General features: G+C 38.8%; 1 protein-coding gene across 2 annotated transcripts in view; it reads right to left on the reverse strand.

The window, feature by feature from the left end:
* LOC110105845 (tobamovirus multiplication protein 1) overlaps positions 1-15740 on the reverse strand; it is a 33983-nt gene extending 18243 nt beyond the window's left edge. Inside the window, exons 1-6 of one of the 2 annotated variants that reach the window (XM_020835503.2) lie at positions 15325-15740; positions 3948-4038; positions 3809-3861; positions 1252-1344; positions 1093-1164; positions 948-1020 (exon numbers count right to left, since the gene is read on the reverse strand). In XM_020835503.2, coding sequence (XP_020691162.1) covers positions 948-1020; positions 1093-1164; positions 1252-1344; positions 3809-3861; positions 3948-4038; positions 15325-15504 — 562 coding nt within the window. In that variant the 5' untranslated portion in view covers positions 15505-15740. The remainder of the gene's footprint in view (positions 1-947; positions 1021-1092; positions 1165-1251; positions 1345-3808; positions 3862-3947; positions 4039-15324) is intronic. The other variant, XM_020835504.2, reaches the window with a different exon arrangement.
* Positions 15741-16521: the final 781 nt, after the last annotated feature.

A 16521-nucleotide genomic window follows, 5' to 3' on the forward strand; every position in this document is an offset into this window, starting at 1 on the left:
GAAGTTAATAATGATTAACCAATATTGTTGAAGAATAATGTGATATATACCTGTGCTAAGTTAAAGTATCTTCAATCTATTTTATAAAAATTAGCAATGTAAAAAGAAGATATAACTCATAGAACTATGGTTGGATGGCTAAAACAAAATGCCTTAAACGTATATTACATGAAAAGAGAATATCATAAAAACTTCCAAAAAAAAATTAAGAGTTTGTTTGGTTGGCTGAAAAAAGAATGTAGAGTAAAAGGAATGTACTGCAAAAGAAATACTTTGGAGTTGTTTGGATAAATTGTAAAGTAAATGCAAGTGATTTTTTTTTTTTTGTTTACTTAGAAGAAATGAACGTAGAGTAAAGTCCTAAATGGCAGTGGTGGACAGCAACGGTGGCGTCGGGGGAGGTGGGCGGCTGTAGTGGCCGGCGGAAGCTGGCGGTCGGGGGCGGCGGCTGGTGGTCGTGGTCGACAGTGGTGCTCAAGCAAGGAGCAAGCTGTGTAAAGCGTTCTCGCCCATAATTGGGGGAGAATGCTTTATCTAAAAAATGAACTAAAATGAAATATCGTACATTTACAATACTTTACTTTGAATTTGCTTGTCACCCAGTCAAACACTAAAAAGTAAAAACGCAAAGCGAAGTAAATGCTTTGCATTCACTTTTTCTCCAACCAAACAACCCCTAAAGCAAAATGACCCACAATGTTATCGAACATGAGAAAAACAACCATTATACACAAGAGGATAGAAAATGCCCTAATAAGATAAGAATATTAACTTAACATCACCAAAAGTGCAACGATACTTATGCAAGCTAAAATTAACAACTCTTGCCGATTCAATTATAAGGAATGAAAAATGAATTTTCAAAAGAAAAACTCAAATAATTGAGGAAAGGTAATGATAATGATGAAGGTACAGTTTTCACCAGTGAACAAAATCATGTAAAGCACCTGATAAGAAGAGCTTAGCCATATCACCAGCAATAGACCTTGGACTAGCTTTTATATATACCCAAATCCAAATCTGCAGTAGCAAGTTTAAAAATAAATTAAGCTTACTAAAGCATATTGTTTCAAATATGAAATATTTTCTCACCTGTATCACATACACGATAGTATTAATTATTATATAGGCAGGTCTAAGCTTATCAGCTGGTTGACTTCGAGCCTGAAATGAATTCAAAAAGAACAAAGTACAAGGGTGACAAGTTTACCATGATTTTCAACGAGTAAACATCCATATAATTGCATATACCTGATGATATATTTCTGCCCAAAACAGCACAAGTAGAGTGTATGTTGAAAAGAAGAGTAGACTGGGAAGATCAAAAAGTGCTATCTCAAGAACCTGAAATAATGAAATAATAAGATGAAGGTTATATAAGGGAAAGCAAAGGAAGGGCTAAGGCCTTGGCGACCTTACTTAAATAATTTATATCTTATACCTAAGGCATAAGGATAAATTTTGTTCAAGGAACTGATATAGGTTTTTTTTTTTCCGAACACTCCAGACCATTCTCACAAACAAGGGAAGTCCTGCTCTTGTGAGGGCTAATTATTGGTCCTACCATATATTTCAAGATCAATCTTCTTTAACTCTTCTTATGATACTCAGCCTCTTCTCTCATAGCATACTTTCCCAACCATTTCACCAAAAGTTGATATTCAGTGCTATGTCATTGTTACATCTAGAGGAACAGCTAAATTTTCAAATACATCAGAATCGCCATTTGGCATGAAATCACTTATGACTGCAGCATTATTTTACCCAGAAAATATACTCCTAGTGGATGCATATCAGAAAGATCAAAAATGAAAATCATTTATACGGTTATACCTGAAGGAAATTTAATCGAGCAATCACTTGAATTGATTGTCTACATAGATTTTGCATGCCCCAAACACCTGCAACCTTAAATTATGCTGTTTCCGAAATATATCTACCACGTAGAAAGTGCAAAAATAACACGTTATTTCTCCTTCGACGTTGAGTTTCCATAACAGCGTTACTTTCTTATTTAGCTTTTAACGCAGCCCTCGCTTCCTTGTGTCAACTTTACAGTATCATCAAAACCTTTTGCATCATTACTGAAGTGATTATTCTCCAGTAAGTGCGCCATTTGAGTCATAAGACCATATAAAGCTTCAAATGAAGATGTCTTAATAATTCTCTCACATAATAACTACATACAAATTCAGATTGTGGAATCACGATTCTCAACTCAGATGATGTTTCCCAGCAAGGCATCAAAACAATTTTCTAGGACCCCTACCAACCTCTTTCATTTGCCATATGTTTGTGGCCTTACATGCGCATAAGTACTTCAACCGCAGAATTCTCCAAGAATATCTCATGCATAAAACATTTAAAACTAAAAGGCTGGGAACAACATGCAGCAGAAGTATTCATTCAATAAATAACTTAAAAACAAGAAAAACATCAAAATTTTAGAACATCAAGCAAAGTAATGTTGTAAAAAAGCAAGAACAAGAGGAAAGATAGCATCATGCCCCTTTGTTGAATTTGGAAGTTCCAAGATAAATTTTTTTCTTAAATGTATCGTTGAGACCTCAAAAGGTTTATCCTCTTTCACTAGATTTTTCAGAATGATATATCTACTTTCTCATTTGGTAATGGTTTCAGGTCCTTCTCTTTTCAAAAAACAGATAATAATATTTTTTTGTGCAGGAAACAAGATAAAAAGTGTCATACCACATGCATTTTCTCAATGTCCTCATGATCATAGGGAAGACATCTCTATTTAGCAATTTCCCCATACATATAAGAGTCGTAGTGACTTTTTTCTAGCCAAGGATCACATGCCAGCAACAGCAATAGCTCATTAATTAAAAAATATGTTCAAGAAGTAGACAAGATTAATATTAGATTCAAAACACTAGCAATTAATATTAAGCTCAACAGAAAAAATTTGTACCATCCTAGAGATCAGATTATCTAAATGAAAGATTAAAGCATATATGAAAAAGAAGATATCCCTTCACTTCTCCAAATAATGAATGACTATAGCAAGATGACTTCTCGATATATCCTAAAACTTCTTTCCAAGTCATCATATCCACCAGATGATAGCCTTAGCTCCAACTCCTCTTTCCTCTTCCCATTTCCCTCCACCACCATCATACATAAACCCCCAATTGAAGATTAGCCTCAAGACATCATTAAATAGGCATCACCAGATGATAGCCTTAGCACCATCTCTTCTTTCATCCTCCCATTTCCTGCCACCGCCATCATACATAAAGCCCCAAAGATTAGCCTCAAGATGGCCTCTGCTTCACGTTCACTTCATCCCCTAATTAAATCCTCGAGATATCTCTTCACACAATGCTTTTGACCAAACTAAAACAGAATTTTCCATACAATTTGGCCAGCAAGTTTTGGCTCCAGCAAACTTTCAATTAGTTCATCATATCAACTACAGACAATTTATCAACATTGCCAGCAAAGTGAATCACTCAAACCAAACCAAACGTTCCAGAGAGCAAGACATGAAACAAAGCATCACAAATAAGCAACACCCAAATAACAGATTATTTACTTTATCAGCATATACAAGAAGGATTTATAAATTTACAATCAGAGAGAACAAACTTCACCTTCTTATAGTTTTAAGAGATGCATGGCATAGCACCAATATGCAATCGAATTTTAAAAACATGTAGTTGTACAGGAGTATAGAATAGATCTAATGATGAGAAGGAGAAGCGTCTAATCATACTTACCATAACATATTTCACCTGCGGGCTTCAATGTTAACATAAAAATAATTCTTAGCGATGAAGAAACTTACCTTAGGTTTGAGAACAAAAACATTCGGGTAAAACCCAAAGAGAAGAGCACGCACTGTCAATAAAAATAAGGCTTAGTAATTAGAAAAAAGTGTGAAGCATGAACACTGTGAGAAACTAAGGATTCATGACTTATCATACATCCATTGACAAAAAAATTCATCAAGTGGAAAAGTTTTTGAGTTGTCCAACCATATTCTGGAACTCTGAACTGTATGCGGATAATTTGCACCTGATAGATGGGTTTCAGCACGCGTCAGAGAGCAAACCTCCCATAATTTAAGAAAATATTATGGTTAAATGAACTTGAGAGAGATTAAATCAGTATCCATATATTAAACCAAGATCCAAACACTACTATAAATGGTTGAATCAAGTTTGAGCTTGAGGTCAAATAGGGTTTTTGGCAAATGAATTCAAGTTCAAGAAAGCTCATGCTCAATTGAACTTGACTGATTTACATCCCTATTAACAATGCAACTAAAATTGAATCTTCATACAACTGAACTTGAGAATAAAAAAATAGCATTATAATCAACATTGACTGGTCTAAAACACAAGTATTTTGTATTTCCACGCCAATATTTTTTTAATTATATGATGTGTGATTAAACTTAATACTCTCATATGTCTTAACCATCTCTCCATCACATAAGAGATATTGATGCAACCTAGGATTCCTAAGGCTAGTAGGAGAACACTAGATATGCAAATAAATATACGTCTTCCTTTTTCATAGACATCACATAGACATTACAAACTTAAAATAAAGACACACTACAACTTAAATATATATTTTTTAGAAGAAAGATACAATTGGAAGGGTTACCATGGCGAGAAGAAATAGATAGAAGAACGAGACGAGGTATAATAGAGGAGGTAGAAGAATACTAGTTCGCAAGTTAAGAAAACTCTCAGGTTTTTACTCCAAAAATTATCACATAACTCATATTTAAAATAGCCACAAATAACCCCTATAAATAGGGAAAAAGGGACTCAAAAGACACCCAAAACAGCCGCCCAAAACAGGGGAAAAGGAGCCCAAAAGGCACCCAAGCAATCGCCCAAAGAAGCCCACCCGAAGAGCCAAAGAATCGGGAAAGCCAAGCGACAGCAACAGGAACCGAACAGCCAAGGCCAGGGGAATTGGGAAAGTCAGGGAGCAGCAGCAAGAACCGAATAGCCAAGGCCAGGGAACCGGGACAACCACAGAAACCGAACAGCCACCAGGGGGTGGACTTGGTTACATCAATTCTCCCCTGGGAGAGTGTAATATCAGATCTGCTCCAGGATCGTCCGGGCCGATCTGGATTGTCCCGGGACGATTAGGGCAGTTTTTGTTCCAGTTTCTGTCCAGAAGTTACAGGAATGATTTCCTGTAGGGATCGTCCGGGCCGATCTGGGATCGTCCCGGGACGATCAGTGTATGGCAAAAGTCAGAGAGCAAATCGTCCTGGAAATTAATTATCGTCCTGCGAAATCGTCCCAGGACGATGTGGAATTTGTTCAGATCGTCCAGGACGATCGTGCGATCGGCCGGGCAATTTTGACTGTGATCTGACTCTGATTTCCGTACGATTCTGTCTATTCTGATATGACTTCTGATCTGATATGATTTTAATCTGATTTCTGATTTTTGTACGTTCTGTCAGTTCTGATGTGATGTATTTCTGCTCTGTTCTGATTTGCTCTGATCTGTACGATTCTGTTCTGATTCAATATATGATTTTGTTCTGATTTCTGTTTGGATTTCTGTCTGATGTGTTTGATGTGGACTCTGAGGATTTTGATTGGAGGTTTGATATCTTGCTGAGCTGTTGTAGCTCATCCTTGTTTTCTGCGTGGTTTTCAGGTTCTGGGAAGGGGAAGGAAGTCCAGGAGTAGAGTTCAGAGTCTGATCCGTTATAGGTATTTTTGTCTTTTTGATTTTTGTACAGTCATGCCTTTTCTGTTCTGCTTTTCTTTCTGTCTGAAAGTCATGAGCTGTATTTGTATATGATTCTTTTGAGGAAAAAGATAGATGATCTGTTCCGCTGTCTATTGATGTTTATAGTAGCTCTGTGTGTCTGTTTCTGTGTGTAATGTTTGAAAGAAAGTTCTGAAACAAATTCAAAAGCCAGATCCTGGAATCAGTTCAGTCAGTCTGAAAGTTCAGGCCTCACGACCCGATACGAGCGGGACCCGTCCCGGTCGGGTTGGGTCGTGACAGAGAGAGTTCTCATCTCCTGATGAGATCGAATCTGAATCTCCTTTACACGTTGAATTAACCTTATCCAACTCTAAAATTAAAGCAGCATATTTTTTTTGGATTTTTTTCTTTCTTGCTTAAACTGGGCCTGAAGAAGTTGCTTTATATTATCGTATTTTTCTGTACACAAGCGCATTTTATGTTGAATTTTGTTAAGCTCGTTTTGGATGGGATCGGTAGAGTTTCCTTGTGATGGGACCCATTTTCTTGTTGAAATTTGGACTTCAAGATTACTTGGTTGATCATGATTTTCCATTTTTTTTAGAAGAACGGAAGACTAGAACGACATCCTAGGGCTCTGATACCAAATTGATGAGAACTAGAAATCTTAAAGCCCAATGGAGAACACAAAAGAAAGTACAATACAACTTGATCCAAAACTTTAGTAAGCAAATCACCAAATAATATTAAACAAACTGAAATTATTTTATAAGAAGAAAGAAAATCAAAAGAAACTACCCTCAGAACAACCAGCTAGTGGTCACCTCACATGTAACGATAAATTAGGTAAATATAATGCTCAATGACATGCAAACTAATGGTCCACCACAGCAACTTTGATCCAATCCAACGTCTGCCACAATTCCTCCGGCAAATCCCAACAAAACTTACCAAATAACACCACTCTCAATTTTAGAATAAGGATATAATGGGGTGGAAACTTGTGGAGAGAAGAAAGGGTTAGAAGACTTGGAAGAAGAAACAAGAAGTGAAAAAGTAGCTCTCAAGCTAGAGAATAAACACTCAGGTTTTGACTTTGTTTTCACTTTCAAAAAAAACTCCTCACAACAGCCCAAAACTCCATTATAAATAGGAAAGAAAAGGAGGCAAACAGCCAACAACAGCCGCCCCCCACAACCAACCAAAAAGGGGAAGAAAAAGGCACGGGAGAAGCCAAGGGACAGCAATAGGAACCGAACAGCCAAGGCCAGGGAACCGAAAAAGCCAGGAAACAGCAACAGGAACTGAACAGCCAAGGCCAAGGAATCGAGGCAGCCAGGGAGCAGCAGCAAGAACCGAACAGCCACCAAGACCAGGGGAACCGAGAAAAAGGGGGGGGGGAGGCTTACTTACATCAATTATCATACACCATAAAAAGGGGGCGCTTGCTAACATCAGATATCCCCTGGGAGAGAGTTCTCATCTCCTGATAAGATCGAATCTGAATCTCCTTTACGCGTTGAATGAACCTTATCCAACTCTAAAATTAAAGCAGCATATTTTTTTTGGATTTTTTCTCTTTCTTGCTTAAACTGCCTGAAGAAGTTGCTTTATATCGTATTTTTCTGTACACAAGCGCATTTTATGTTGAATTTTGTTAAGCTCGTTCTGGATGGGATCGGTAAAGTTTCCTTGTGATGGGACCCATTTGCTTGTTGGAATTTGGACTTCAAGATTACTTGGTTGATCATGATTTTCCATTTTTTTTAGAGGAAGGAAAGACTAAAAAGAAACCCTAGGGCTCTGATCCAAATTTGATGAAACCTAGATTTTTTTAGAGGAAGGAAGACTAGAACAACAACCTAGTGCTCTGATACCAAATTGATGAGAACCAGAAATCTTAAAGCCCAATGGAGAACACAAAAGAAAATAGAATACAACTCGATCCAAAACTTTAGTAAGCAAATCACCAAATAATATTAAACAAACTGAAATTGTTTTATAAGAAGAAAGAAAATCAAAAGAAACTACCATCAGAAAAACCAGTTGGTGGCCACCTCACATTTAACGATAAATTAGGTAAATATAATGCTCAATGACATGCAAACCAATGGTCCACCACAGCAACTTTGATCCAATCCAACGTCTGCCACAATTCCTCCGGCAAATCCCAACAAAACTTACTAAATAACACCACTCTCAATTTTAGAATAAGGATACAATGGGGTGGAAACTTGTGGAGAGAAGAAAGGGTTAGAAGACTTGGAAGAAGAAACAAGAAGTGAAGAAGTAGCTCTCAAGCTAGAGAATAAACCCTCAGATTTTGACTTTGTTTTCACTTCCAAAAAAATCCCTCATAGTAGCCCAAAACTCCATTATAAATAGGAAAAAAAAGGAGGCAACAGCCAACAACAGTCGCCCCCCACAGCCAACCAAAAAGGGGAAGAAAAAGGCAGCATTAAAGGCACGGGAGAAGCCAAGGGACAGCAACAGGAACCGAACAGCCAAGGCCAAGGGAACCGGAAAAGCCAGGAAACAACAACAGGAACTGAACAGCCAAGGCCAGAGAATCGAGGCAGCCAGTGAGCAGCAACAAGAACCGAACATCCACCAAGACCAGGGGAACCGAGAAAAAGGGGGGGAGGCTTGCTTACATCAATTATCATACACCATTAAAAAGGGGGCGCTTGCTTACATCAAATATCCACATCCACCATTAACCCTTCCCCCTCAAACTTTTTTTTTTTTTTTGCAACATCATCAAGTATCAGATACCAAGTGTTCACGCAACCAAATGGACGTATCATGGGATTCAACTGCTCTTGAACTTAACTCAACTATAGTAAAATAAAGCAAGGCTCACAGGAGTCATAAACTAAATAAAATATGGGATCCCGGTTGAATCATTGGCACTTATAACAATTGTTCAAAAGTGTGGACCAAAGATGATAAGTTTTGAGCTAGATGCACCAATATACAAACTCATTTTCAACCTAAAAACCTCTAACCTATAGGTGATGGCCAATTTCATGTATTTTTATGCAAGCACAGTTATACGATATCAAATGTAGGACTAAATTTAATACTCACATAAGAGCACTCCAAATCTATCGTCACTCGCCTTCAAAAAAAAAAATCTTTTAAGCATCAGTATCATGCACCAAGGACTTGCTCAACAACATGAAGTCATCATGGAAATCACCTTCTCTTGAACATAAACCATTTAGAATGCATAAAAAATCATAGGAACCATAATGAGCATATGCCACATGATCCCAATCAAAAGTTCAAAACATCAACTCTGATGTGACTCATTGCAGAGTGAACATCAAATAGGAACAAGAATTTAGCCTACTACACCATGACACATCTTCAACCCAAACATTTATGCCCATGAGCGAGAAAAAAATCACTTAGTATTTCTGCCTCAACATATTTTTTAACTATATAATGTAGCAAAAAATTAAATACTATAGTACGCCTTAACATTCTGATGTAGCCGCCGGCGGGAAGTTACCTGAACAGAGCTTCAATGGAACAGTAAAATGGAATAAGCGAAGAAGAATTTGTATTATGCCCCTTACTTCTCCTTCACTACAACTTATATGAGTAAAGCTTACTTACTACTAATTACTTGATTTAGAGAGACAAACTATAAAAAGGACAGTACTAAATATAACAAAAAGGCAGAAAAGAAAATGGACCGTTAGCAGCAGGTGTGTGGCAGCAGAGGCGTGGAGGTCGAATGGTCATATGGATGACCTGGATGGCCACATCAATTCTCCCCCGGCTCCGAAGAGCTCGACTCCGACGAGATTTCTGAAATTGGTATGTTGTCCGGCGGGTGATAGCTGTAAATATCAGCTACATTGAAGGTGGACGAGGTGTGTATATGGGGCGGAAGATCAATCACATATGCATTATCATTAACTTTGTGAAGTATAGGGAAAGGCCCAACCTTTCTTGGACTCATCTTAGAATAAGTGCCTTGTGGATACATTTCTTTGCGCATTATTAACATGACCAGTTCACCTTTGTCGAAGACTTTATACCGCCTATGGAGATCAGCCTTTGCTTTATACTTTAGTGACGACTGATTCAAATTGTCTTTCACCTTTTGTAATGTTTCTGCCGCTTGGGTTACCATTCGGTTGGCTGTAGAGTGTAGATCTTTAGGTAGAATGACTAAATCTACCAAATGATTGGGTTGTTTAGTATAGACCACCTGAAAAGGGCAGTGTCCAGTCGATCGGTTTGACATAGAGTTATAGGCAAACTCCGCTTGGCTTAATGTTTCTTCACACTTCCTCGGATTGTCCTAAACAAGACAACGGAGCATGTTGCCTAAAGTTCTGTTGACAATCTCTGTTTGGCAGTCAGTTTGCGGATGATAAGCCGAACTAAGCTTTAACTCAGTGTTGAGCCTCTTCCATAACTCATGCCAGAAGTGACTGACGAACTTGACGTCGCGGTCCGACGTAAGGCTACGGGGTAACCCGTGTAACCTTACGATTTCTCTAAAGAATAGGGCGGAAATGCGGACGGCGTCGAATGTCTTCTTACACGGACTGAAGTGCGCCATTTTGGAGAAACGATCGACGACCACCATGACAGAGTCTGAGCCTCGTTTTGTACAGGGTAGACCCAAAACGAAATCGAGAGTGAGATCTTACCAAAAAGAATCCGGTGTGGGTAATGGCGTGTATAAACCAGTATTTTGAGCATTTCCCTTGTACACTTGACAAACAAAGGACTTTTTTATGAACCTTGTAACATCCCGTCGAACGGCCAATAGAAACGAGACTGAATAAGCTCCAAGGTTTTGTCTCTTCCTAAATGGGCAACCAAACCCCCGCTGTGGAGCTCTCTAATGATTTGCGGACGCCATGAAGAATCTGGAATGCATAGCACATTACCCTTAAACAAGAAACCTTGTTGCAGTGTGAAGTCAGATTGGGGTTGTCCAGCTACACAAGCACTCCACACTTGTGCAAAGTCTTTATCATCAGCATAGAACTCATTCAGTTGTTGCAGCCCAGTAATTTCGGTGTGGAGGTGAGTCAACAAAGCTGATCGACGACTTAAGGCGTCCGCTACTCTGTTGGTTTTCCCGGCTTTGTGCTTGATCACAAAACTAAATCTTTGGAAGAAGACTATCCAACGCGCGTGCATACGGTTGATGTTCTTTTGACTGTTGATGTATTGTAGCGCTTGATTGTCACTACAGAGAACAAAATCCTTGTGCAAAAGATAATGCTCCCACTGTTTGAGAGCTCTGACGACGGCGTATAGCTCTTGTTCGTACACAGACCAATTTTGCCGATTAGTGCTTAGTTTTTCACTAAAATACTCAACCGGATTGGTGTCTTGCGATAACACAGCGCCTATGTCGATCCCCGAAGCATCTGTGTCCACTTGGAATGGCTTATCAAAATCAGGGAATGCCAGTACATGAGCGGAACTGAGGGCCGTCTTAATGCGTTCAAAGCTCCTTTGTTGTGCGGCTGTCCACGCGAATGCGGCTGCTTTTACAGTTGGTAATAGGGGATATGATGTTGTTGAAGCCTTTAATAAAGCGGGGATAGTAATTGGCCAACCCATGAAAACTACGAACTTCTGTCACGGTTTTAGGAACGGGCCAATCTCTGTTCGCGGCAACCTTCTACGGATCTGTATGAACGCTCTACGGAGTTAGGACAAAGCCCAAGAAGTAGACATTGTCTACTGCAAAGTGGCACTTAGCTAAATTGAGGAAGAGTTGATGATCACAGAGAGCTTCTAAAATCAGCTTTAGATGTGTTAAGTGGTATGTAAGCGAAACACTGTATACCAAAATATCATAAAAATAGACAATACAAAACTTGTCCAAGTAAGGCTTAATTAGTCTCATAAAAGTTGAGGGGGCATTACAGAGCCCAAAAGGCATAACTTTCCATTCAAACAAGCCCTCGATGGTCTTGAATGCTGTCTTCCATTCGTCACCCGAGCAAATGCGTATCTGGTGGTATCCGCTCCTTAAATCCAGCTTGGAGAAGATCTCGGACCCATGAAGCCTGTCAAGGAGATCGTTGATTCTAGGAATTAGAAATCTGTATTTGATAGTGATGCGGTTGATGGCTCTGCTGTCAATGCACATCCGCCACTGTTCATCCTTCTTCGGTACAATCAACGCTGGAACAGCGCAAGGACTCATACTAGGTTGAATGAATTGTTTCGCCAACAATTCCTGCAAGATCTCCTGAAGAATTGAGTGTTCACGAGGACTCATTCTATAATGAGGTAGGTTGGGAAGGGTTGCACCCGGAATGAATTCGATCTGGTGTTGCAAACTTCGCAGTGGAGGTAGAGACGGTGGTAGTTCGGAAGCTATAACATCTGCAAAAGAATCAAGCAGTTTAAGAACATCGGAGTGACATATAGGAGGAGTTACCGGTGTTGCATCTCCAGCCATCAACATGAACATTGGGCAATTCGCTTCCTTCATTTGTATGAGAGCATGTCCGGATATCACCTGAGCTGTTATCAGGTTGTTGGAAGATGGTTTACCAAGAGTCTGATTAGCCGGAACTAATTTCAGCTTCTTCCCTTTCCACTCTATGGTGTACGTGTTGGCTCGGCCGTCATGTATGGCTCCATTGTCATATTGCCAGGGCATACCTAAAATGAGATGGCATACGTCCATATCAAGGACATCACATGTAACTTGGCAGAGATAGCTCTTGCCGATGGTGAATGTAACTTTGCATAGTTCTGAAACAAGGAAATCTACTCCATTCTTAACCCAACCAATCTTGAAGGGGTTCGGATTTTGGATAGTCTTGATCTGTAGAGCTTGGACAGCAGCTCGAGAAATGATGTTTTTAGTACATCCGCTATCCACCACCAAATCACATACCTTCCCATTAATGGTGCATTTAGTACGAAACAAGTTGTTTCTTTGAGTATCCACAATTTTACTTGGGGCTATAAGCACCTTCTCCATAACACATAAGATAGGCTCGCCTTCGTCTGCAGATAGCTCTTCCACTAGAACTTCAATTTCATCTAATGCTCCCGATGGTTCGAAGTCCTCATTGGCTTCGGCCAATTGTATCTGATGGCGCATAGGGCATTCATTAGATTTATGACAAGGCTGTAAACACCTAAAGCATTTAATAGTGGAAGGTTTGGCATAAGGATTGTCTCTGCTAGTAGCCTTGGGCTTGAATTGTCCTCTGGTCTCCGGTTGTTGTGTTCCAACAGGCGGGGCGCTGGCTTGAGGAGTTCTTGGGGACGACGAACTGGCCTTAGCAGCTCCATAATTACCATCTGTGAAGGTTCTCTTAGGAACATAGGGTCGAGCGGATCGCTGCAACTGTACTTCTGCCTTCAAGGCGAAATTAACGGCTTGAGAGAGAGACCACACATAATTGAGTCCCAATTTATCCTGAAGTGATTCTTTTAATCCGCTGATGTACCTCGCCACTAGTTGATTTTTCGATTCCAAAAGATTGTTGCGAGCACTCAATCTATAGAACTCTTCAGTATATTCATTTACAGATCGAGCCCCCTGTTTGCAATTTTGATAATGAAGGTAAAGTAGCTGCTCATAGTCGGTAGGGAGAAAGTGTCGTCTCATTAATTGCTTCATTCGATTCCAACTACGAATGATTCCCTTACCCTCACGTTGCCGACTTTGGAGCAATTGCATCCACCATGCGTTAGCTCCCCCTTTGAGGCGGCATGCCACATACTTTACTTGTTTATCTAGATTAATCTTCATATATTGAAAGAAATTCTCTATTGCACCTTCCCAATCCAAGTAATCCTCTATATGGAGTCTTCCATCAAAGAATGGAATATCCATCTTAATTCGAGCTCGCTCACTTTCAGGGTGATAATGCTGATGCCGTCTCCTTCTATTAGGCCAATGCGGACGACCATCTTCGACGGTACCGAACAACTCATTGGCAATGTGTTCACTGTCTTCAAATTCCGAACTATCTGGAAGTCCGACCATTGTCCTCCTCTGCACTGGTCTAGCTCGCGCCTGCAGGTGATGCCCCGGTAAGGTTGTCGGTGCAATGGGACGTGCTACTGGATTTGCAGTCGTCCTAATTTGCCTCATCTCATCCCGCATTTCGTATGTGAATCGAGCGAAGGCATTAACCAGTTCGTCCAATTGCCTGGATGTTTGTTTGTGCGTTTCCCACAACGCATCAAGACTCCGATCGCCGTCGGGTCGGGGGTGGTTACTTCCGTCCGCCATGAATGCGCCAACCTAGCTTTGATACCAAAACTGATGTAGCCGCCGGCGGGAAGTTACCTGAACAAAGCTTCAATGGAACAGTAAAATGGAATAACCGAAGAAGAATTTTGTATTATGCCCCTTACTTCTCCTTCACTACAGCTTATATGAGTCTAAAGCTTACTTACTACTAATTACTTGATTTATGGAGACAGACTATAAAAAGGACAGTACTAAATATAACAAAAAGGCAGAAAAGAAAATGGACCGTTAGCAGCAGGTGTGTGGTAGCAATGGCGTGGAGGTCGAATGGTCATATGGATGACCTGGATGGCCACATCACATTCTCTCTATATCAAAACTATCGTTAGCAAGATTACAATAATTTCCTTTAAAATCCATGGAATGTACAGGCAGATGGACAAATCATCATTCATCCCTTTAGTAGTTCATGATTATTCCATCGTTGGTTAGATCATTACAATGGAAGACTAGATGTCTAATTAGTAATTACCATTCCAACTGTTACAACGACCCTGTGAATGTGTGGATCCATCTGACAAATAATTATCAATATTTTGGAAGCACAATACATAGGTTCAAGTTAAATTGTAGAAATATTTGCTCTAACAGAAATAACCTTTGGTCAATTATAGCAGGGGATCGGAAGATTGTGCCTCTCCTCTTAGATTTCACATGTAAGCATGATTGAGGAAGCAAAGTGAGGAGGGGAATCACGGCAATGTTAAAAGGATTTGGTTTTTGCAAAAAACACAGGTAGGTGGAGGGAAAGAAATTCATACAATTATATTTTTTATAACAGCCAAATAATCGTTGCTCTAACAAAAGGAAAATATATATGCGTCCAATTAATTGTAATATTAATTCTCTTTTTTAACTATTAATCAATAATGGAATCATAATTTTCTTTTACTTATTATACCCTCCAGTTAAAAATAAAAGAATACAAATCCTTTCTTTTATTTTCTGCCCTCCACTTTAAATCAGACTGTACACGTGAACTAATTATCAAGTAAAAAAGGCAGGAATGAATTTCAATCAAAAACCATAAATTCTTCTAATCAACATATTACAATCCCCATTTTTATTCAGTCCATACAACAACAGATAAGGAATAATTCCACCATTAAACCAAATCATGCCCTACCTATCCAGACAAAAATAATAATAATAATAATTGAAAAGCACCAATCAACTTCCAATAGAATCTCTAATCCCCCAGGTCCCTCAAATTCTTCCTCTTAATCCCGAAAAAAAAAAACCCACCAGTTTAATCGACAATGGGTACTTCCACCACCCTATCAAAACTCTGGCAAAACAGCATACAAGAAATACCCCAAAAGGGAAACAAATGAGATTACCAGCGCAACGAGAGATGTAAAGCAATAACAACCACACAGGGTATAGTATAACCATCGCTGCCATTCATCCGATTCGTTAATCTCGTTCCACCACTGCAATCCCTTTCCAGCGATCGCATTCACCAATCCCACCGTCGCGTCGGCCTCAACAGCCCAACTTATCGCCCTAGCAGTCCGCATTTCTCCTGCTTCCCTATGAGGGCACAGGCCGCTGAAATCCTATGAAGGAAACGAGGGAAAAAGGCAGGAGCGAAAGGGCGAAGGGCTGCGTAGAGAATAAGGGAAGCAAAGAGGGCAACGTGGATCGAGATCGCTGGCACCGCCGGATTCTATGGCGGCGTTTGCCGCCTCAGATGACAATGAAGGTGACAGTAAACATAAAGCAAGAATAATGTTTGCTTTCTAGAGCGGTTTGTTCCAAAGCTTCGTTACATTTTAACTTTAGATTAATTATTATTGAAAAAGGTATAATTAAAAATGTGAACAAATAATTTATAATAAAAAACGTAAAAAATCATAAATTGTCTTAAGGCTTTCTAGTATATTTTGTTTTGGGGGATTTACATGCTATATTATTTTATTTACATGTATCTAAAATAAAAAATTTTAATATTCCATGTCTATTACTTATAAATAATTTTAATATTAAAAATATTACTACTATATTTCATTCCTATCACTCATATCACCCTATAAATTTTAATATTTCATTTCTTGCACTCATTTTTAATCTATAAGTGATATGATTAAATATTAAAGTTTTAGATATTAGATATATAAATAGCATGATATAATGGTATATATGTAAATCCCCTTTTTTAAATTAAGATTATTCATGATATTTTAAATATTATCGAAGATAAAACAATGCATTCTCAATTGGATTGTATTAGAGAGATTTATAAAATATAAGTAAATATTTGCATTCCAAAGAGTAAAATATGGCATATATAAAATGGTGCGGATCACTAACACAAAATATTATGATTGTATGTGATTGTCTTAACTTCAAAATTGTTATGATCGTCAAAAAATAACGACTTGATTAGTCATAATTTTCTATGCATATTTGAAATGAAAAACTTGTAGAGTTAAATTTATGATCATATGAACTATGATTTCATTAAACTTATAATAGAATTGAATTTCTTAATTATATGATCCATTTGACTGTAAATACAATCCGATCGGAGTCCA

This window comes from Dendrobium catenatum, unplaced genomic scaffold (genome assembly GCF_001605985.2).
Source record: "Dendrobium catenatum unplaced genomic scaffold, ASM160598v2 fragScaff_scaffold_1016, whole genome shotgun sequence".
Lineage (NCBI taxonomy): Eukaryota > Viridiplantae > Streptophyta > Magnoliopsida > Asparagales > Orchidaceae > Dendrobium > Dendrobium catenatum.